The following is a 24066-nucleotide window of genomic DNA, read 5'->3' on the forward strand; positions in this document are numbered from 1 at the left end:
GAACATTCCCACTTTCAAACCACCCACTTACTTTTGCTCTGAAAATCTAACGCGGCCAATGGATATAAGCGCGTTCTGCCATGAATGTCTTATGACCAACATAAATCAGAGATTACGGCGTACAGGGGAGTCTGGAAACAGCTAAACCCTGTGACCTTTACCTCGAAAGGTGGTTTGACCGCTGCTCCGCTGCGATGGCAGCTGTTCATGTTTGGTCAGCTTGTGTTTTTCTTCCTCTGTCACTCTTCTCGCTTGGCAGTAATGTGAGCTTGCTAAGACAGGGCTTACAGCATCACATTGGCGCAGGGCTTGGATCGCCTCTGAATCAGCAGTATGTCGCGATTCGGCTAAAAGCATCCACCAAGGGATATATTTCCTTTATGAGCAGCATTACATACCTGTGGGCAGGGCCTGAAATGAACACGAGCCACTAGGGATGTAAATGTAGACATTATAGTCTGGCAGTTGAAGCCTTCAGTCCAGAGGACGATCTGTATAAAACTGTACAGGCCCAGTCCTGATTTTCCAGATGAGTGATGCAGAGGTGGGGACTCGAGTCAAATGACTATATACTTGGGACTTGGCTTTGACTTGTACTTTGATGACTTGACAAGGTTTCTAAAGTCTTGACAAAAGATCTTGTGTTTGTTCAAATGACTTAGATTGAAAGTGATGAGATTTGTTCCACCAGACGACTGAATTTAAATGGTGTTTTCTGAATTTGTATGGAATGATTTAATTTACTGAAGCTGAAACTGATTATAGAAATCAAACTCATGACTCACTCACCAAGTTTTTATACTATTAAAACTATTTTGCGTTGAAGTGTATGTCTGAGTGTCGTGTGCATTCACAGTTAAAGAAGACAGAGGTTGTGTACCTTCAGGTGATGGGTAATAATGACTCTCCAAATTATATGGATTGACTACACAACTCCAAGTATGTTGGTTACAAAAAAAGGAATATTCTATTCTTTTAATTGCTAGTAGCAAACCTGTTCTATATATCTTTCTATTCTGAAAACTATGGAAGCAAACAAATTAAATGACCTGGTGAAACTCTTAATCTACTTTCCACTGCGGCCAGTTGACAAAACAAAAGTTATTTTCTGGCCCCGGCTTGTGAATTCTGCCCGACAGAAGCATCAGATCATTACCTTTTCTGTTTTCTCCTCTGGCTCGTCTTCGTTTAGAAACTCTCGTTTTGGGTAGGGGATCTGACATCCAGCAAACACACTAGAGGCAATCAGACAGAAAACAGTGATTGAGGTGTTTCTGCATCAGCATACCACTTTGAATCTATTGTGCCAACCAAAACACATTCTCACCCAACACCACAGGACAAAAACAGGAAGCGAGATTGAAGCGTGAAGTGAAGTGTGGGCTTGCATTATTTTGCTAAACCAATTCAATCCTTTCTCAGGATGCTATGTTGTAACGTAGATCTGACTGCGGGAATGTGAGGCAAAGCACAACAAAAGTGTTATGAAGTCTCACTCGGTGGTTGGTAGTGGGTCCTCCAGGAAGTACGGGTCCTGTAGTGCCTGTTCTGATGTGATTCTTTTGGTGGGGTCCATGGTGAGGAGTTTCTGGAGCTGAAGGCATGAATGAACAACATACAGTGTTATGAAACAGTCAAGATATTGTTTTTATGGCTCAGTGGCTGTAGAGACGTTTAGTAGCAGCAAATGAAAAGCTCCTCAATATACAAAACTGAGTTGACAAATAAATATCCGAGGACAGTGTGGGATCCCGGTCAAAGCACAATACTGCCTCAATAACATTATATTGTATATTGATTGCACAGGGTTACATGTGTTAAAGAAATGTGAGTGGCATACTTTTACATATCTAATGACATTTTTTAATCTGTTTTTAAAGTGATTGGGGTATATTGAGTAATATCTGACCCCAGACATGGTTAGGTTTGTTTAAATGTTTAGAAACTTGTTTAAAACTAAAACTAAAAGTCATGCTAAATCAATATTTACTACTAATCTGGACAAAGTTTCTCTTTTTTGTGATGTGTATGTGTTAATGTGTAGTCGTATGTGTATTGGGGTCAAACATTATTTTTCCATACTCTTCTCCCCAGACTGTAGCAGTGTGTACCTACCAACAGGAAAACTTTGCTGTCCGGTTTGACTTTATGCTTCTCCATGTATTTGATTAGGCTGCTGTTTGCATACCTGTTAAGTGGCAAAACACAACAACATACTTTGAATACTTTAAACTTTGTGCATATATCTAAGGTTCTATACATGATCATGGTCATATCATCGCAGTATCGGGCTCATCTACTCACGTTGTTCTCCTGAAGTCTTTCTGAAGCGTGGGGTACTCTGGCATCTTCCTGATGTCTTCCCAATCCTTATCTGAGGAATTCAAAAAGTCTCCATCGTTTCAAAACTACAATAACAACTTCACATATGTACAAGTATGTGCCTTATGGATATGTAGAATAAATACAATGTGCTATCAATGTACTCAAATCTAGAGAGTATACATCAAACAGACCGTGACTGACTCCCTGATAGCTAGCAGCAACATTCATGTAACCAAAACTCTCCTGCACTGAAATTGGACTTTAAAGTAAAGTGTAGTTTATGTCAGCTTCCACACTGTGAGCAACATTCAACAAGTCACCAGAAGTCTGTTTATTTCCTACAGAGCTGAGCGACCAGGGAAACTCGGCTGATGTGAAGATGGTCAACAAGCTTGTTGGTCAAGAAAAGTTGGCCACAGATTAACTTTTCTGTCATCGGCTGTCAAAAGCCAATCAGGCACTTCCTTGTTTCCCTACTGATTTTGTTTCATGAACAATTAGTTCTGCCCGGTAAGTGTAAAACAGTTGAGAAGTTCATTACAGCCATTCAAAGCTTTGCAGTTCTCTTTTATTTTAAAGACTACAGGAATTAATATCTCAAAAATACCAAAGCAGTGAAAAACGACAAACGTGATTTGACTGTTCAAAACTTTGTAGCTGCAGATCGCTACATAGAGGCAATCAGACGGGTCAGAATAGCGCGACCCATCAACCAAGCAGTTAACCTCCTGTACATCTGAGTTACAAAGAGTGCTGGAAGGTAAACGGGAGTAGCATTCAGGGAGTTTTAATTTTAATTTGAACTTTGCTGTGTGTGAGATTTGTTAAATGGGCAGAGATGCTTAGTAGCAGGATGACAGACAGATTGAGCATCGATGCATAATATTTTCTTCTATGAATCATTGCATTGTGAAAGACAAGACCTCTCACACAGCACCATGGTGGCTCAACATCACTAACCAGCAGACACACTGGCTTGTGTAGACTTGCAAGTGTCTGCATTCTAAGCATTGGTCAACTATCTACTGAATGCAAATTATGTCTTTTTGCGCCTTAGGCATCAGTCCCCACCCCCTCTCATTCATTACATTACTTCTCCCAAATAATGCAAACTAGTTACATCAATTTAATATTAATCTTTGTAAATATTGTCTTCCCTCAAGTGACAAAACTGATTTGAAAGTCTCAAAGCTGATTACACTTGTTACACTTGTTAATATAATCTGCGCAAGGTGAAGTTTACAGTAAATGATGCTTGTGTTTAGACATTGTGCTCAGGGAGATTACTGTTCCTATGTGACAGCTGATAACTGGATGCTGAAGTGTACGCTCACACTTCAAGGAACATGGTTGATTTCTCAGTCAGTTTTTCTATTCTGATGGATAGTGAGCAGTGCGAGAGACTCCGATTGCATCTATGTAGTGGTAATTTTGTTGATATAACATTAACATAGCTAGCTAACACTTGTACTTAATTCTTGATTGTTGGTGATGTTGATGTGGAGCACTTTGTTGTTAAATGTCTGTCTTTAATTGTAATGTCCTTTCTGTTGTGATTGTATTTGTCTGACAGTTGCCACAGACACAAAGAGAATTTCCGAAAGGATAATGAACGAAACTAACTAACTAGCAAGTGCTAAATAGGTAGCATTAATAAAAAATAAACAGAAAAACACTCAATAATATTAATTCAGAACTTAATACCGACGCCAACGATGGATGCAACTGTTCTCCTAGCTTCGTTTTTCACACGTTTATTCCTGTAGTCTTTCAAGTAAAAGTTGTACAGAACTGGGAAGCACTGAATGGCTGTAATCAACAATCAACTCGCCCATTTTGCACTTGACAGGTGGAACTATTGCTGAAGGAAGTGCAGAAATCTGATTGACCGTTGATGGATGATGACCGTGAAAAGTTCAGCCGTGGCCAAGTTTCATTGGCTGAGAAGCTTGTTGACCGTCCGCTAAGCTCTACAGGGAATGAATGGACTTTCAGTGACTTGTTGATCGTGTTGCAGGATGCTTCTGAATCAAAACTGAATCCAATTATAGGTTTTATCATATAGCCTTCATTTCTTACTTTTCTCCAAGGAAAAACATTCAGGCGTTTTATTGTTTTGGTGCCATGTTTATCTTGTTCACTTTGTTTTACTGCACTTAATAACGTTAAGTGTTATAGAAATAAAGTAAACATCATTATTATTTTTGTTTGCGAGATTTTAACCAGGGTTTGGGTCAATTCATGAATGAACACATCATCGAACCTACATGTATTTGATTTGTTTAACAGTCTTTTATTTGATTCATAATGTTTGATTTATAATGTTTAGCAAGTTAAGACAAACTCTCCCAGAAGTGGAATTTAATGGAATTTAATGGAATTCAATTCTGCTTCATGCCATTCCAATTAAATTCCAATTCTGTTTCCTTAGAGCTCTGTGCAATTCCAATTCCAATTCCAATTCCAACTCCAGGGATTGAACTGGAATTTACCATGCATTCTCAGTTCAGTTCATGAATGGCCCCAGCCCTGGTTTTAACCACCCGACAGCAGCCGTAGTCTGTGTGTAGCTGCAGAGCGTACAGACCTGCTGGGAAGCCCATGACGCTGAATATCCTGTCCAGCTGGTCGTGATGGAAGGGGTTACTGGTCTTGATGTCTTCCTGGCGACAGTGAAAGATGGGCTCCGACGTCAGCAGCTCCGCGAAGATGCAGCCAATTGCCCAAATGTCTAATGCATGTACATACACATACACACATACACACACATACACCAATTAGTCAGAGTGCACATGAGCTACATTAGCTACAGAGTATAATTAGTCTTCATGGAATAAGGGGAGGCAGGATTGATTGTGTGTGTTTGACGATGCCTTTCACGTTCCCCACATTTCATATTCATTTTTCACTCATTTGCAGAGATTTCGACCTGCAGACACAAGAGCTGACCCTAACTTTGGCACATGTCCCTAACTTTGGTGATCATAACAAGTAAAGGGTTTTATATTTTTGGTCTAACTTCACTTCAAAGCGCTCTTCTTACTTCTTTCCTTTCCTCGCCTGGTCACAAAGCAAAGTGAATACGATTTTCTGGGAATTTCTGGGCTTTTGGTGGTGAGCTGGGCTCAGACTTTTTGGAAATGACAAACGATGAATCATGCTGGACTGGACTGGGCTCAGGCCTCGGCTAACCTCATCCAGGCGCAAATTTTCAGGACTGTTGAGACACAAAGCCAGTTTTTATGTCTGACTCTATTTATCTCTCTCTCTCTCTCACACACACACACACACACACATCTACAGAGAGAGTCACACACACAGTGGAGGCCTGAGACTAAAAGCAGGCACCACCGTGACGACAGACTGAGTAGAAGTGTGGGCTAATATTCCAGGGAAGATAATTATAAACACAGAGACGCACCCCCTTCATACCGATAAAGACCGGGCATCACATGGCTGCTTACTGTCAGCCACCACTGTGCGTTCACATTCACACCGAGAGACAGACTGAGAGACAGATTATCATTCTTGTTAAAATGGAATGGCATGTCCCTGTGCTGGCTCCAGGAATGTCAACGTCCACAAACATACGCAGAGTCAAGCATAACCAGCACAACTGCTTTATTTGAGCAAACAGTGAGCGGTCAAAGTCCTAAAGTTAGTTGTGGGAGTTGGTTGAACGTTCACAGCTATTTATTCGGTACGCTTTGTTACCACATGTGCCATCGTGACTCACCGATAGCTTTGGTGTAGTGTCGGGCCCCCAGCAGCAGCTCAGGGGCCCGGTACCAGAACGTCACCACCACCGGGTCCAGGTCCGCCAGCGGCTTGAGGGGAGAATTGAAGAGTCTGGCAAAGCCCATGTCAGCTGCAGAGGGGTGCGGTGGAGAAGATAGATGAAGTTAGCAAACAGACGTATTATCAGAGGGCGATATGAACGGAGCGCAGGCTGGCCCCGGTCCAAGGCTGCTGTCAAGGCAGCAGAGAGCCTCGTGGCGTCTCAGATAGCAGCTCAGGCATGCTAATCAGCCTTTGACCCCGAACATTCATCCTGATGGTGGAGTTTGGGTTTTCAGGGGTGAATAATTTAGCACTGTACAGAGGCCATAGCTGATCCTGAAACAGCTACAACCTTTAAAGCTGCACTAGGTAATATTTTTAAGCAAAAATACATCTGTGTTAAATAAATCCTAAATCACAAAGTGGGGCTACAACAGAGAAGCCCAAATTAAATTCTGGAGTCAGGTATTGACACTTCTCTAACAACAGGAAGTGACAAATTGAAACTTAAGCATGAAATACAAAATTGTCTCTTAAACAGCAGTGAGCAGCGCTCCGTCCAGAGAAAGCTGGACTCAGCATTAGATCTTTTGCATCTCTCGTCCCTTTGGTGTCCTTTGGTTTAAAACAATCACAGATCAGCCATGTTGGTAAACATGAGCGTAATGAATGCAGTTTACTGATGTCATGTACATGATTTCTGGGTATTGAAGTTACAATTTTTCAAACAATTACCTTTTGCTGCCATTTGGCACCGCCAACTTGCAAAGTTGCCTAGTGCAGCTTTAAGGGATAAACACTGCATACACTGGCATGAACAACAATAAATTCACTTAGTACTGTTGGTGCTTGATGGACTTTAGTTTGGTGCGAGTTAACATCTCTAGGACTGTAGCTTGGTGAGAAGGTTTGGTGTACTGTGCTGTAGCACCTTTTGTTATAAAGGGTTAAACAGCCTTCTGTAGCTGGGGTCACTCAGGACAGTTATACAGTCACCAGCTACAACTGTAGAGGGTCCAGTTACACTGAAACAATAACTTAGTATTACTGCTGGATGTGCAGGGATTAAAAATAGACTCCAGCATTGCAAAACCCTTGCCATTACCCTTGAATAGTCCCCTGACCAGCTGGCTTATGTAACAGCACTGATCTGAGCCCCTGTGGACCCCTCAGAGAGAAGGTTAAATGCTGCAGCTATTGTACGCTCAAACAAGTTAACAACCCCATCGATCTGGTGTCATAATGATACTGTATGTCATTCAGCTGCATTGTTCACAGACGCAGACTAATAATAGCGTTAACTATTATTTAACAATTATACAAAACTTGAAACGTTGATTTTAACATTAGAACCCCTCATTCAAATGTGAACAACACAAACACTTTCTTTGTTGGCAGTTCTCAATCCACTGTGTGCCGTGGAGTTTCAAGCCACGGATGAGCCAATCTATAGTTTGTTCAGTCAGTCAATTCAGACTATTGCTGGAAGCGTTGTTTTAGCCAACCTTACCGATTTTAACTCTTCCTCGTTCAGGACCCTCCCCCATGACCAGGATGTTAGCTGGTTTCTGGAGAAGTGAGAGAGTCAAAAAATTACATTTTGTAATATAACAGAACATATGTCATTTAGTGGCCATTTTAAACCAAAGTACGTTAAAGTAGCATGAGTGTATACATTTTTAGCATGAACAGCCCCAGTGGGAGTCAAACTCTACCCATTGTGTTTGGGATGGGACAATATACAGTATGTAGTAATACACACAATATGGCAGAGCTGATTTAATCCAAAATAACAAACAGAAGAGTAAATGTTAAACATGTATGTCCTGTCCTATGACAGCCCCAACAGGAACAGGGTTAAACACATTCAAACACCTGGTTGTGTATGTCTGATATCTCTTGAAGGAGGTTTTGGGTGTAGAACCCTTAGCATACCAAAATAAGCATGTGAAAGACAAGTAATCGTAGTTATCCTAGTGGCCTAAACGAAAGGGGAGGAGGAGAAAAGGAGGTTACGACAAAAGGCCCTACTGAGAAATAATGTTCTCTGTAGTTTTTTAGGATCTCGGTATGTCAAAAATGTTCCATGCTTTAAGGATATAGGATCCAATCACACAATACTATTCTTTGTCTGCTTTTTGCAGGCAAAGAACTGTGTAGTGTGAAGGACTCTGCACGAGACGGGGGTCACACAGAGGGCAGTGGGAAAAAAAACGCATTAGGATTGATGTGTTTTTTTACTCATCCCATCTTAATGGCAAACAGCAATCAGGCTCTCTAGATGTAATTATGGGCTATGAGCTGTTACTGTTATTATACATGGTCTTAACCAGGAATATCAAAGACAATCATACTGTAAATCTAATCAGTGGGAAAATGCCACAAGGCCGGTGTGATTAAGTCAGGTTTACTGTTGCTTTCTCATGCAGTAGGATGCAGCAACTGTTTGTCACCAAACAGTCTTCCGTCCGTCGATCCCCCGGGCGTCTGTGTGAATGCGAAGGCTTGGAGGACTCAGATCTGCCTGGCAAACATGTCTTGTTGCCATAGAAACGGCACTAATAATGAGGTCTATTATTCACGCCCACAACACGACACGCCGCTATCGGCAAACACAAAGACAAGTGTCTCTTTTAAAAAGGCCCGAAGAGCCGGGGCTCACTAGCTGCTCTTTCAAATTCTAAACAGGCCTAACTGGATTAATATGCTCAGCCCCAAGATATTTATTTTCACTGATATTTTCCTCGGGTGTTTGAAAACAGTCATTACCTCTTGAGTGTTCTGGAAAAAAGTGACTGAGAAAGTGCCAATTTAAAATGCAAAAGGAGACATAACAACTGAAGTAGAGAACTAGATATTACAGATATATCCTTTTACAACTAGGTTTAGTTTATTTGTCATACAAATAAAAAAGAAAACCAAAACAAGTGGAATTGTGCATCAGAAACCCATCTGAGATCGCAGCTCAACACACTGGTACAAAAACAATATACACAGATAACAAGCATGGATAAAATATCGCTGTTGCTGCTCTGAAATATGTATTGAAATATGCACTATTATAATTGTCAAATATGTACCGAAGTGTGTCTCTATCTCTATTGTATTTATCTAGTGAAATGTCTAGGTTACAGTTGGTTGGTTTCATAAATGGGTCAGGTGGAGAGGAAAATAAATAATCCTCATCCCTCTGAGGACTTGTAAACCCAATCCTTCGGGATGTGGTTCTGTTTTAAAAAACCATCTATCTCTTCGTGCCCAAAAATAGGCCGATTCAGGGACCAGAGGCACACTAACTCCCATTACAGCTGGGCGGCCTAGTTTACAGAGAGACTGTCCCATAGCTAAAACGTCACGGGTTCGATACCATCAACAGCCAATGGAGCCCTCAACAGCCGTGTGTCTATTTCCTTTTCCGGTTCCCTGCCTTTGTTTACATCTCTGTGCTGACATCTCAAAATGAATCGTCTCAAGGATCAGCTTTCTGAGCTCGTTAAGAGGATATCTGCACTTTTGTGAGCGAGTTTCTAAACCCTCGTATTCCCTCAGCCGGCTTTGTTGCTCTTTCACTGCAGCCATTGTTGTTGTTCTCCAAGCTTTCTGATTCCCCCAGGCTATGGTTACCTTTTTAAGTACCATGTTGTAAGTATACGGACAGCTTCAGTTGCTCAGGATGAGAGTGGCCACTAAATGCCTACGAAAAAAATAGGTAGAAAAAAAACCCTCTCCATGTGGGAATAATATTGCTGTGCCATCACTAATGCAGCTCATTAGCTCATCCTCTGGTGCTGGCTGTTGTCTAATGCTTTTCCTTCTACATGCCTCATGATTAAGTAATAACTTGTATTTCCCATAACCATCAGCATTCTGCTTAAGTCACTGGTGACAGACCCGCAGTCCACACTCACATGAATTATGGTTGCGCAGGCCGGTCGGTGCAGTCTATACAGTGATAGGCCTGCGCAACCATAATTCATGGAGACAAAGGAATGCATACAGTCACAAAAAGGAGATTTAGTGAAGATGTTTTTCCTCAACATGTGGCATGTCACTCAAATTGTGCATCCTCAAAAACAAAGAAAGCAGGGCCTGAGATTTTTGAGTCCAATACTGATATTCAAAATGGGGAGTGATCCCTGCTATGTCTATTCATCACCTGCTAATTTAATCACATGTCACAATGTCATTATTTCAGTGATGCTCAGTGGAACAACAGCAGAAGACTGTGGTTATACTGGGTAGCAACCGGGTTTAAGTGTGTGTAAAACTGTAAGAGTGTGACGCAGGGCGCTGCTGAAAAATAAAAAAAACATGCATGCTCAGCAAACCTTTCCTGGATGAACCAAGCCTAAAGAACATATTTCTCTAATTGTAGTTTGGCAAAGAGCTGCAGTGCAGAATACTTAAGGTGTCGTGTTACCTAACAAACAAGTACCCTCTAACACAAAATATAACACTAAATACACCCATATTCTCTGAGCTTACCATAGCACAGTGTCTCTCAAATGTTCAAAACACATCAGCTGACTAAATTCACTGATGCATTGTCAAAGGGATTGACTAAAGCTCATTGTCAATATATATAGGTTAAAGGCCAACATCAGCTGATAATAGCGGTCATCCAATATGCAGCATCTGCCCCACCCAAATCCTCGGGTCGGTCATTATAACAGGATGGCTGTAGCTGCTGCCCTCAACATCTCTAGGTTGCCGCAGTCTGACTGTGTAGGAAAGACACAGTGTGTTCTTATGGCGACTATCTAGCCGTACGTATAGGATGCTATTGATTTCCTGCAACAATTAATCACCTTCAGTAACTTCCCCACCGGCAGAGAGTGTTGGTACAGTCCAATACTGAGGTGAATGTCTTTTGCTTTGGTGTGTGTGTGTGTGTGTAGCTGCTATGTCAGCAGCTTGACTCAGCTAGCCATGCTGGGCGGTGGGCTCTGCACCGGCTAGGGGCTGTTACATAACCCAGGGAGGGGGGGTGGGGGGGTGGGGGTGGGGCAAGCACTCAGGCACCTCTGTAGTGGGGGTGGAAAACAGAGTGTGTGTGTGTGTGTGTGTGTGTGTGTGTGTGTGTGTGTGTGTGTGTGTGTGGGGGGGGGGGGGGGGGGGGGGGGGGGGGGGTAAGTGCGGGAGGGGAGCTACGCAGTGGTGCAATGCAAAGCACATACCTCACATACAAGCAGTGCAGAGACGCAGACACAGTGTATGATGCACACCGGCAGAAACACACACACACTGTTGTGTAACAGTGGAGAAATGAAAGACATGCAGTCAGCAGTACCTCCCCCCACGGCCAGACCACCAATAAACCCCCCAAGGAGAACAGGAATGTCCCTCTTGTTGCTACCCTCTCCCACATCTATTACCAGTTCACCTCCACAGCTCGATTCATGGCAAGAATTGTAGCTTTCATGTTAACTTCCAAGGCCTTCAGCTGCCTTGTGGGGTATTTTTTCACAAAGCAGCGACAGGCTCACTATAAACGCCAGCTCACTTTGATTTACTCTTATTTGGAGCCCAGGAATCTACAGAAACAAACTGCAAACAGCCAGGCACCTGCGCAAAGAAGATAATCTGGCACACGACATGACCAAAAAGGGCCAGCTTGAGAGTGGAATTTGCATAGCCCTCGATCCACAATGGCAGGAAGCCCTGGCAATGAGATAGCCAAATAACGCCAGTGGCTGCAATACATCAGCCTTAGCGCAGAGTCAGAGAACGAGAGTTTGACAACAGAAAATTTCATCCGGTTGCAAAGAAAATAGTTATAAAGGGCCGGAAGAGTTGGTGCTCAGATAAGAGCGGTGTGACCTCCAGGGAACAAAACAACCCGACTGCTACTGTGGGAGAACTTCTGTTTTTTTATAGCAGAGTGGTCAGTCCTCTCCCTTTAGTATGTTAGTATGTTTTTTTCTTTATTGAGGCAGAAAGAAGGCTGAGAGGGACAAAGTAGGGCAGACACAGTAGAGAAGATTCAGGCAGGATTTGATCCTACACCAGCAGGGGTAAATGGGACCAGAGATGGGGATCTTAACCACCACAGCAGACACTATGGGAGGAAAATTTTAAAGCAGTAAGCCGGTGCAGCTCAGATTGAGGTTCACTTGTGCAACAGGACTACGAAATGTCTTACCCTGAGCCCCGATTAGTCTTTATTTCTGTGTCAGATTCAGGGAATCAAGCAAATAAGGGCATTGCTGCTGACTTGCTTGAATAACCATTCGATTGAATCCCTCAAAGCAGAGAATCAGATCAGTTTTTTCCAGTAATAGTATTAATCAGCACATTGTCATTACAGTAATAATCAACCTTCCTCGGCACCGCTGATATCTTGAGATCGACTGCAATAAAATTAGTAAAGCTCACAATTAAATAAATCAGCACATATCTAGCACAGAGCAAGAACCTTCAATAGCTGCAGAGCTGCTACAGATGACCGGTGGATTATTCAAAATCACCAGAGAGAGAGAGAGAGAGCGCAAAAGAAAGAGAGGGAGAGAGAGAGAGTGAGTGAAGGGCTGAGCAAGCTCCCTGATCCCTGTAGGTTTATATAATGTGACGGTCCAGCCACCACATGGCCATCTGGGATTGTCAGGGATTACATAAGAGGGAATGGGCCGATGGAAAGAGGATAGATCCCTGCAGATAGATAGACGCCTGGAGCTGTGCGACTCGTCTGACCTCTGACCTCTGACCACGACTCCTCTGACTCCAACCACTTATCCACTGAGAAGTGAATACAGAGAAATTGACAAACAGCTGGTCCACTGTAACTAAATATAAGTCAGATTCTATAGTTGCAGTCGTTTATTCTCTCATGAACATCATCTGGAAACTGCCTCTAAATCATCTGTCTTCCTCTACTGTGCGTCAAAGCAGTAATCAAATTAAAGTTTTGCCTCATAGTCTGATGGGTTTAGGTTAATTATACTTTTTTCCCCACAAGGAAAGGAACACATGTTCCTCTCTCGGGAATGACAGTTGCAGGGTCAGATAAGAGCGAGGGAGCAATACAGATGGGCTGTGGGAATTTACACTGTCAGATATGAGAAAGAGAAAAACAGATGGACAGAAACAGAAACAAATGGAGCCAGAGAGACAAAGATCACACTGCAGCTGAAAGTCTGATTTTTCAGATTTTTGATTTTTTCCCCCTCACATGACACAGATCTCATGTTTCCTAATCAGTGTGAACAGCAAAAAGCTGCACGGAGTCGCATTTTTTTCAATTCTGATCTGGACCACCTGGACATGTGGTCCAAATCAGATCCCGAGACATGCAACCTGCGTGAGACTTGCATGTGAACACTCAAATCAGAAATTGTCAGCGTTGCCATGACAATAAGTTAATCTAACGTCATTCACCTGAGACAACTGTCATAATTTTGGCACCCATGGCGGCTTAGCTGAGCCAGCGTTACATGGAGACACGTTAACATGGAGAGCGTTAACATGGAGACGTTAACAACAACACTTTAAAGAAGCCACATAGTTGACTTGACTGGTATTTGGGGAGATGCCCATGGCATAAAATTTAGCTTGCCCACTCGAGTGGCCCGAGGTGAGTTGGGAGGTGATTTTGGAACGTTGTGAGTCCAGAAAAGGAAGCACTAGCACCACTGGCGCGTGATATTGGCCTGCAGATTCTCAGTCCTATGCATGCTGTATTCTATCTGCATCACTGCCTCAGCCGTCATTCAGAACATAGACAACACCACCAGCAACAAGCCTCATCCAAAAACTAAATGTGTAAACGTAAACCACATTTTTGGCAAATTTACCACCATCCTTCGGAAAATAAACCATCCTCCAAAAATTACTAAGAAAAAAGAGTAACGGTGTTTGTGGAGAGCTGGAAGACCGGCTATGTACAGATAAACTCACTAAGTTGTGTTCAGCCTTAATGATTTACCTTGTTAAACAAACAATACTTATACTGAGCTAGTAATAATAAAACATGAAATATACAAAAGAACACAAACTTGTGATTTTTACGCATGTGTATAATTGTAGAGCATGATCTTCCTTGTTAAAGTTGTATATTACATTATCTATACTGGGATAGTAATAATTTGTCCACTAGTAGAAATTTCACTCAATCAGCTATAGTGCCCAAAATCCTCAAACTAAAGCCTTAATTCAGTCAAAACTTGAAGCCATATACTAAAACCGAAATGTGTTTGAAACATGCAGGAGAAGCAAAGGTTCAAAAACAGATGCAATATGTTTTGTTATCGTCACTCTGCGCACGCTGCTTTTTGACATTGCTGTCAGGTCATGCTGGTATCAGATATGGGTTACATCCTTGAACAGATATGAACAGTCATCCAAAAAAGATCAGATATGAGCAGCATTTCCGATTTGAGCGAGAAGGCCTGTGGTGTGAATGTACCCAGAGAGACAGGCAAGACAGAAAGACACACGACAGAGAAACAGAGTAACAGAAGTGGACAGATACAGAGTGAGAAACCCTGTGGCCTGGCTCCAGTAGGGCCAAGGGTCTGACTTTCTGCTACAGTGAACCCAGCAGTGGCAGGTGAATGAAATCTCCTTCTCCACCAAAGCACTGTGGGAAAACCGAGGAGGAGAAAATCTCACAGGAACCGGCAGTGTGTCGTCGCCAGGTCGGGGGGGATGAAGGGCAGACAAGAGATAGACAACATTCAGAGTGCCAAGACGTTCTGCTCCTCAGCCAAGGTCTCTAGACAATCAGAATAATAATAATACACCACACAAGGACATAACAACACCTGCACTGAAATAACATGGCTCTGTTAGCTGGAGGAGCTTGGTGAAGTAAGCGGGGTGGAGTCGAGTATTGGTTTCGAGTCAGAAAGAGACGAGGAGCAGCCCGATGAGACGAGCAGCACCTTAAATAACCCTCTGCTACAGATTGCCTTTCAGGTGACGTAACACACACTCTGGCGGCCATATTGGAGGTCCACAGCTCTTAGGTAGCACTGGCTGTGAACGGCTGGTTGTGTTTCTAAACATACAACTTGGCTGTCAAGAGAATTCAACAGACAAGGTTAACTTGTGTGTTGGTTCTGAGGGGGAACAGATAATTTCCCCGTCAATTTTAACAATATAGCTGATCGATTTTTCTTAAAGCTGATATTAATTACTAGCTACCCATAATATCTGGTCAGCTAACCATAACTTTCTTGTTGTAAACACATCTGATTTGCGCATTAGCTAACGTATCTAGCAGAAGCTCATGTTAGCGTTAGTAGTGGATAATAGTCAGATGTCAAATTTAACAGCGGTTGCTTTGTTGTGAGCTACCTACCAATGCTAAAACTACAATCATAGATTTTTTCCTTTATCTCAGTAACATAAATTTGTAAACAAATCTACTTTATGAGACTGTTCACATTTACTAATAACATTACTGAATAACACAACAATCTTTTTCAGGTATCCCCTCTTTTACTACCCAGTTTATTACATTTATTTATATATTTTGCGCTCAGCAAATTCTCCACTGGACCTCCATGATGATTGCTAGGACACTTGTTACGTAACTGCAAAACCCGTATTGCAAAAATATTTCTGGTACTATGACGCTAACAGTGTCCCTATTTGAAACGACTTCAAGATGAGGTGTGCCGGCCCAGAGCAGCTGTGTCTGTAAAGGGAAACTGGAGCAGTGTGGCTGTGTAGCTGCTCACCAGATCCCTGTGGAGCACCCAGTTGGCATGGAGGTAATGGATCCCATCCAGAATCTGATACAGGAGAGACTTAACCATCCCTCGGGGCAGCTGCATGGGCTTCTTGTTGGCCTTGGAGGCGCGGTGGAACTTGATGATGTGCTACGAGGAAAAGAAGGTTTCACCTCAGTTGTGCTAATGGAGTGAAGCATGTCTTTGAATATTCAGACCACAGCGGCTGGTAAATTTTTAATTTTTTAATTATTTTACCAACCAACTAGATTTTTAGAAGAGAATAGCATCTCCAAATCGTGGTGGGCCACCTGCCAAAATGGCTGGTAAATTAGACAAACTTACCAGCCACAGGTGTAATTTGGCTGGAGGAGGCTGGTGTTGATTTCTCACCTTGGTATTTTAATATTAAAGAGCGGATCTAGTAATGTGATAAAATACACTACGCTTCCCTAAGCTTCAGGTTTCACCAAATGATTTGTATTTATCTGAATGTCAGGAAACCTTTTCTGCACGTGGGCCACCAAGTCAGCTGTCAATTATAGTAAAAGGGATATGGGCTTTCTGTAGCACAATAAAATGAGTTTTTAAGGAAATATCAGGCCACATTATAGGTCATGTGTATTTGCATGTAGTGACGGTGCTGAGAGACTCACCCAAAGATCGTGTTCGGCGTAGTCAAAGAGGAGCCAAACCTTTCTGTCGCTGTGAGACAGGAACACTTTCTGCAGGGCGATCACGTTCGGATGTTTCAGTTCTCGTAACAGCTGCAACACACAACAGGAATGTTTGATGAATCACTAATATTTACATATATGCCATTCCATAAATAATTTTCAAGGGGTCGTTTTAGTCTAAAACATGACCATATTCATGTTATGTGATAACGTAAAAAGTTTAATTTAACACTAGTTTAGAAGTACAGTACATATGCGTTTCTTAAATATTTCCATATTTATCCTCTGGTGTGATGTTATTGTCATGGTAACCAAGGATTACATAAGGAGAAAATGATAGAAATGTACACACTGACTCGAATATGAAAATTATCCAGAGGCTTTCCAATGCAAAAACATTTATTTACATAGCGTGCTCCAGTGCAAAAAAGCATTTGCAAAGAAAAAAAACCCACACTGTCCTCAGTTCTGAAACACACAGAAGTGTACATCTGTAACACAGAATAATCAATTACATTCACTTGGGAACGATCTTGTGTTGCAGCCAAAGGAGAAGAATAATAATGAGATGGGTAATATAATACATGCCATTTGGTGGCTTTTATACAAAGGACCTTACAGTATCATGAGTGAATTAATTTTCAGCATGGACAGACATTACGCATAAAAGGCAGAGTAATAAATACATTCTGTAGGCATATATCAGTAGATACTATTAGAGTTTACAGCCTTTCTCAAGAATAACAGGCTTTCTGTAAGTGGTCAATCTAACTGATAGAGCAGCAGCATCATAACTCAAGGTGAACATTTATTGCCAAACATAGGAAAAGATTACATGGGTCAAGGAAATGCAGATATGAAATGGAAATGGAGCAGCAGAAGTAAAGGTTTTAATTCTACAATGAGATATCCACTGTTTGAAAAATGTCACATCTAATCAGCCAAAATGATTACTGGGATAAAAGTCTAACTCAAATTATAAATTATGAGTTATCTTGAGCCTATCTTACACAAAGTATTAACATGTTAGAGGACATAATCATCTGTGTTTCTCAAAGGTTGAACAATGAACATCAAGTAGGATTTTTTTGTTTTTCTTAAACACCATTATACACAGTCTGGATGTGAGTCAGCCACCAGGTGCATATGAGTAATGTGAAGAGACGGAGTCAAAAAGCAGGAAAAAGCAAAGCCAACACAGAAGAACAGCCGCACAAGACTAACAACGGACATTTTCAGGTCAAGCGTATTAGCATAGAAATATATATATATAGTATATACAGTGTTGTGAGTCTCGTGTGGCTGATTTTCTGTCAGAGCTTTAAGCCTGGATTGAATTCATTATATAAGATCAATTGCCACCGCATTAAAATGCTCTCTCCAGTGAAACATACTGTAACATTACTCTAATGGGCGCAGCAGCAGCAGGTGAGACTGTAGAACTCCCATTTTTAAATGTATTTTATTTGATATGCCGCTAAATTACTCCCCCACTGTATTGTGCCCGCAAAAGGAACAGTTTTGAAAATTCAGATGTTGTTCTCTATTTATAGGAAGACACAGGATCAGTGAGCTTATAGCTGTAACCGCAGCTGAAGCACTAATGGAGGTTAGCTGCAAGACAGATGCATAATGGAGGACTTCTACACTGGCTACTGCTATATAGCACACGCCACCATGCCTATCAACCAGCATCTCTCTCTCTTTCGAACTGGTTCATCTGTTTGCCTAACGCTCACCCATTCGCACTGTGCCATTTGCTGACCCATCTCAGACAATCCATAATCAATCATGCCCTTTAGACAGCCCTCCGTGTCCGCGGGGGTGTTTCAGTGGGAAGGGAGACAGAACTGAAACAGTCTACACTCCAGTGAATGAATTATTCATCCGTACAGGCTAATGTCATTACTCTTTGCCACCTGACCCACGATCCAGGGAAAAACACCTCACATGGTTCTAGAGATCTTGGGCTATTGTCTCTTTCGATATTAGGCTCCTTAAGTTATTAGCAATCCCGGGGCCTTTATTTACAACATAGTACAATTTTAGAGGACCTAATCATTTAAGTGAAAATCACAATCATTATAATCTCATTCTTCAGTTTTATGATATGCCATTGCTGTGTCTGCATGCGTCTACATACTGTACATCTACACTTGGCCTGAAAATGTCCATTGTTAGTCTTGTGTGGCTGTTCCTCTGTGTCCACTTTGCTTTTTCCTGCTTTTCAACTCCATCTCTTCACATTACTCATAAGAACATGCAGGCTGACTCATGTCCAGACTGTGTACAATTATGTTTAAGAAAAAAAAAATTTAATTCTACTTGATGTTCACTGCCCAATATTTGAGAAACAAATGAAGAGAAACACAGATGAAGATGTACAATTCCCACCACAATCCGAGTCGGACAGTTCCATATATAAATGTAAAAAAAGAAAATGTGAATCTGTCACTTAATGCATCTTGACTTGATGCCAAAAGTCACACTGGAATGAAAAGCGTAACCATAGCTGTGGAAGTACCGTATGGCCTTGGAAGTGAGTCGGCGGCTCACAGGACACGGCTGTAATTTCAGAGCTTCCATTGACACGGATGCTGAGTTACATGGTAGAGCTGCTCTCTTTGTTCACAGCATGCAGTCTCTCTCTCTCTCTCTCTCTCTCTCTCTCTCTCTCTCTCTCTCTCTCTCTCTCTCTCTCTCTCTCTCTCTCTCTCTCTCTCTCTCTCTCTCTCTCTCTCTCTCTCTCTCTCTCTCTCTCTCTCTCTCTCTCACATACAGTAGTATTTCAGGCCAATCTCAAGACCACTTTTCTGACGTCTTGGACTTGTCACGGTCTCGGCCACTACTGGATGTCGACTTGACTTTTTCCCCACCGATCAAAAAGTTTTCAAAGATGTGTTTTTCTGTACCTGGTCCACTTTCTTTTACTTTCTCAATCGCACTACAAATAATTTAAGGGATTATACTTGTGTATCGTACGTAATTGTCCTCAAACTTCTTAGCACTGATTAGTCAAAATCCTGTGCATTAATTAGTTGGATTTTGAAGGGTTTAGTACAGAGCTCCTGCAGATAGATCTACATCTCTGGTGATCCTCAAGAAACTCCTTAAGTATTACTTTTACATTTGGAAAGACACTGTTTATTGCCTATTTTGATCTTGGTGTTGAAAAGGACTCGATTTGCTCTGGTCTCTACCCCCTTTAGACCTGGTCTTAACTCGAATTGACTTGGACTCGACTAAGGTGGTCTTGACTACAGCCCTGCCCACACACACATGCACAAATACAAACAAACACACATACACAAGTGCACACTCTCAGGCACCCCAATCTCTCAAAGTTACACTGGACTGTGTTGAGGAAAGACCTTCAGCACCACTGGCAGGTTCCTTTCTCCCAGTATGGGCCACTGGGGAGGGTAGGTGACGGCAGGTATCACCCCAACGATCTGTTCTGTAAATGGGAACTCTGCTTTCCCTTATTTCCCCTCATCTACCACCGAGACTCCCAACAGGACCGACCTATCTTCAGCCCTGCAGTGCAGTAAGTGGGTTTCATGTCGTGATAGTCGGCGAGTGGAATAATGTGGATTTATCTGAAAACTGTTGGATTGAAGTTTTACACTAGGTTTTTATGGCAAGCTGGGACGGCCCATGATAAGACAACGGGTGGGACCTAAGCCTCTCTACCTTTAGGTCTTTCTCAATATGCTTTCTTGTCTGTTCTTCTTGTTTGACCTAATATCTAACGGCCAAAGTACGAGTACGTTAGTCTTTGATACGGAGCTGGTAGAAGCAGCTGGGAAAATGAATCCCTTTGTGTCTTAATTGATCACACAAGCTCAAGGACACAGCTCATCTCTAACTGCAAATACGCTTTTCTGTTCTAGTTGTTGTTGAGAAGTTCGCTCTCTTCAAGACCGCACCAAGGACAAGGAAGTATTGACTCTGCGTTCTTGGATTTGATATTCACCTTTTGTCTGTCAGTGGGTACAGGAGACCGATTGCCTTGACACAGTTACGCCAAAGACCAAGCAAGTTACTGCGTATGACTTTATTATATTTCTGCTCCATGAACGTTGATGAGGAGGAAATAAAGACTGTGTATTTGTTGATTTGTGTTCCTGCATCCAAGACCTGTGATGTGATGTTAAAGTTTGTTTCTAGACCTATTGATTTCCTGTAAGAGGAACCTGTGTCTTAACTGGGAACTTTCTGAATTACAGCATAGAAAACAGACACCACTTACCAGAGTTACTCAATATTTAATAAAAATTACTTTTTTCTTATTGAACCAGAATTCAGTGTTGGCTGTCTAAACGCCGCTACCTCTCTATCTCACAACACACCCATACACTAGGGCTTCAAGATAAGGGAAAAAAAATTTGATTATTTTATATCATATTTCTCACATTATTTTAGTTAATATAAATACTTGAGTTAACCACTTACTTCCTAGGCTAAAAGCACAGATGGTCTATTAGATAAAATCATTAGAATGAATATAACTGAAACAGTTTTTTGCTAAATTTACACCCAACATCTGCTGCAAAATACAGCTGTCAAATGACACAAGTAAACATGAACAGTGTAAAACGAACACTATGAAAATCAGCTTTAATAGCTGTAAATATATCCAAAAGGACTTTTCAAAACAAAGTTAGTTACTGTTTCAGGTGTTGAATCTAAGCTTGGGTTGTACTGATTGCATTTCTCATACTAATGTGTTGTTGTCACTACATTTTTTTGCATAGTACCTAAGTTTGTGATGCGTCTGCTCTCCTGAATCCAAAATACTTTCCAAACGACTGATGTTGAATTATTTTTCATGCTCAAATCATCCTCTTCCTCTGTAACATTGTTACCATCAACCTCCTCCCACTCGGTGTCATTCATTTCTTTCAGCGGACTTGCTTCTCTCCTCCGCTCTCCTCATTGTGCATGTGTCTTGTGCTTGTACGCTGCAGAGTGTGATTCTACAACAGACGCATATCAGTCAATTTGGTAGCGTGTGAAAGACAATTTAAAAAAAATTGCAAGGCGTCCTGGTGGCTCAGTGCTCTAAGGCGCATACCAAGTACAATTCAGATTCCTGGGTTTGAATCTGGATCTTTGTCGCATGTCATCCCCTTCTCTCTCCCTTCTTGTCTCTCTCTACTTTGAAACTATCTCATAAAAAAGGTGAAAATGCCAAAAACATAGTCTACAAATAAATAAATAAATTGCAGTCTCATGCGGTTCAAATATTGCACGTTCTAACAATTTCAATTTTGATTTAACTGCACAGCCTTTAACCACACGCTAACTCTGTTGTACCTGCAAGGCAACAACAGTGCCGACTGTGGCTTGGAGAGTGACAGAGGGAGGGACTGACAGAGAACAGGGGGAATAATGCAGGGATTGTACGCAGCCTGTTTGATTTGGCCTGCGGACGGGGGAAATGAGGAAGGCGGTTTCTGAGGTTTGTGTTTAATCACAAGCTTAATCCCTGGGCTATAACGGGGCATTGTGGTAATGAGCCCTGGGCTTAGGGCCTCGACCCCGAGCTCTGTGGCATCACTGTCGACCCTGAGGGCCACGCGCCGGCCGAGCTGGTCCCACCGCTGACTCATATCCACTGACTCAGTCTGACAGTAACTGTTGCCTCAGGGGTTAAAGTAATAATCCACAATATTTTCATATAAATAAACTGTTTTGCTACTCTCTATCGCTGATTGATATGACACAACAGTGATTCAACCTATAATCAGTTCATGAAAGCTTAATTTGCTGTTCTAAACCCCCTGGTAGGTCTTTCCCAGGAAAAATCATCTGGCGCACATGAAGAGATGCTTTTTTTTATGTTACCAGCAGCAGAAACAGCAGTTTGTTTGTAATAAATAGAAAAATGAGCAGTGATAGCCGCTATTGCTGAACAGACAGAGAAAAGAGTGATCTCTGGGAAGTAGAGTGCAAAAACACCACGGCAGTGACACTTATCCCCAAAGATGTTGCCAGTTTAAAGCCACCGCTTAGCTGCTGCAATTAAAGGAGGGTCAGATCTACTTCTTCAAAAATGGGATGGATCTAGCCTCTCTCTTCCATGAACCTTCCAAGAACTGCAGAATTGGTTGAGACTTCTACAAGTCCCAGGGAATTTGACTAACTGAGGATTTTGACCACCCTTCTCTCTTTCCTCTCTTCCCCGCTCCTCACTTGGCCAATTTTGGTCATTTCTGATGAAATTTAGAAATAATTTTGCAAATGCCGTATTTAAATAGCAAGATGCCTTTTTCTCCAATGTTTCGTCAAAGTCAGGCCTGTCGTTTTCGAGCGACTAAGGTCTATGTTCAGCTAAAATTAGATTTTTTCGCAATCCAATCCAATGACTCGGATACTTTTTTAAAGTCTAAGCAGTAAAAAACCACATGGAAATCTCTGAAAATGCAAGTCTGACCACTCAAATCACATTTCAAGTGTTTTCACGGTGGGCACAAGAATGCACAAGAAAGAGCTTATGAATAGGGACTGATTTAGACCTGGCATGCCAGGTGGATGCAATTACGCTTGGGTTTAAAACAGCAGAGTGTTATATGAAACCATCTGCCACTTGGAGCGGCTGTAGAGATTTCTGGTTTAACTACAGACCAGGAGCAAAAGAGGCCAGCGACTTAGGATGGTGCTGGATCACCCAAAACCTAAAATGTGTCTGAATCAACATATAATTGGACTGGAACTCAACATAGTGATGCCAGTAACAGTGTTTATGTGTTTTATTAGAACTATAAAAACTGGATTTAGCATAAAACCCACTAACACCTCACAGGCAGTTACTATGTTTACATGCAGCCTGCGACTTAATTATCCATTCAGTCAGTGCGACTGAAAAGAAGTCCAACCGTTGCTATGGTTGACACGTTTACATGGGTGGGAAAACCACAGTTGTGTTTCTCTAGTGTAGGTTGGTGCATTTGGAATGAGGGAAAGGAAGTGGCAGATCATTAGACTGCATGTAAACATATTGTGAAAAACTTTTTGCCTTCGGTAGCCCAACCATCATGGTTTTGATTGAAACCATACCGTGGTGCAAAAAAGAATGAACCGGAAACAATAAAAAACCTAAAAGTAACATGAAATGACACATTTTTGTGCAATAATTATACTATTCACATTTATTTTAGATTTTCCTCGGCCAAACGGGAAATTACAAAAAATCCCATATTTTGCTGACACACAATGTATGATATGTATGTATGTATGATAGTAGTTTAAAACTTATGGCAAACTTAATATGTGTGTAAAGAAAAACGTTTTTACACAGATTTACATTCTTAAGTTTGAAATGTATGGAAGCCGACGATAGTATAATGACATAAAAAACAATAAAATAAAGTTTCTGGGAAAACTCTTGTATTGGCTGTAATCAGACGCCTGTAATCCGCCCTTAACCACAGAATGCCGGCAGTCCTGGGGGAAAATTTTCTGCAGAATTCTTGTGACTCACATTTTTAGGCAAAAGCCATTTAGGCCATTCCTCAAACTGGAGGACGGACTGGAAGTCTACTGACGTCTACTGCAGTCTACTGAGCTCACACTGGTGAATGTCGCCATCATATTGAACTGTGTTTTCT

At 41.8% G+C, this 24066-nt stretch overlaps 1 protein-coding gene across 2 annotated transcripts in view; it reads right to left on the reverse strand.

Annotated features, from left to right (window-relative positions):
- The window catches only part of cdk19 (cyclin dependent kinase 19), a 43945-nt gene that overhangs the window by 6038 nt on the left and 13841 nt on the right, over window positions 1-24066 (reverse strand). Inside the window, exons 3-11 of one of the 2 annotated variants that reach the window (XM_071532545.1) lie at window positions 16433-16543; window positions 15786-15926; window positions 7616-7673; window positions 6062-6193; window positions 4913-5056; window positions 2305-2374; window positions 2116-2188; window positions 1497-1594; window positions 1157-1235 (exon numbers count right to left, since the gene is read on the reverse strand). In XM_071532545.1, coding sequence (XP_071388646.1) covers window positions 1157-1235; window positions 1497-1594; window positions 2116-2188; window positions 2305-2374; window positions 4913-5056; window positions 6062-6193; window positions 7616-7673; window positions 15786-15926; window positions 16433-16543 — 906 coding nt within the window. The remainder of the gene's footprint in view (window positions 1-1156; window positions 1236-1496; window positions 1595-2115; window positions 2189-2304; window positions 2375-4912; window positions 5057-6061; window positions 6194-7615; window positions 7674-15785; window positions 15927-16432; window positions 16544-24066) is intronic. The other variant, XM_071532546.1, reaches the window with a different exon arrangement.

This window comes from Centroberyx affinis, unplaced genomic scaffold, assembly GCF_046629955.1.
Source record: "Centroberyx affinis isolate AG114_WGS23_722 - 3 ecotype Tasmania unplaced genomic scaffold, CSIRO-AGI_Caff_v1 ptg002206l_1, whole genome shotgun sequence".
Classification (NCBI taxonomy): domain Eukaryota; kingdom Metazoa; phylum Chordata; class Actinopteri; order Beryciformes; family Berycidae; genus Centroberyx; species Centroberyx affinis.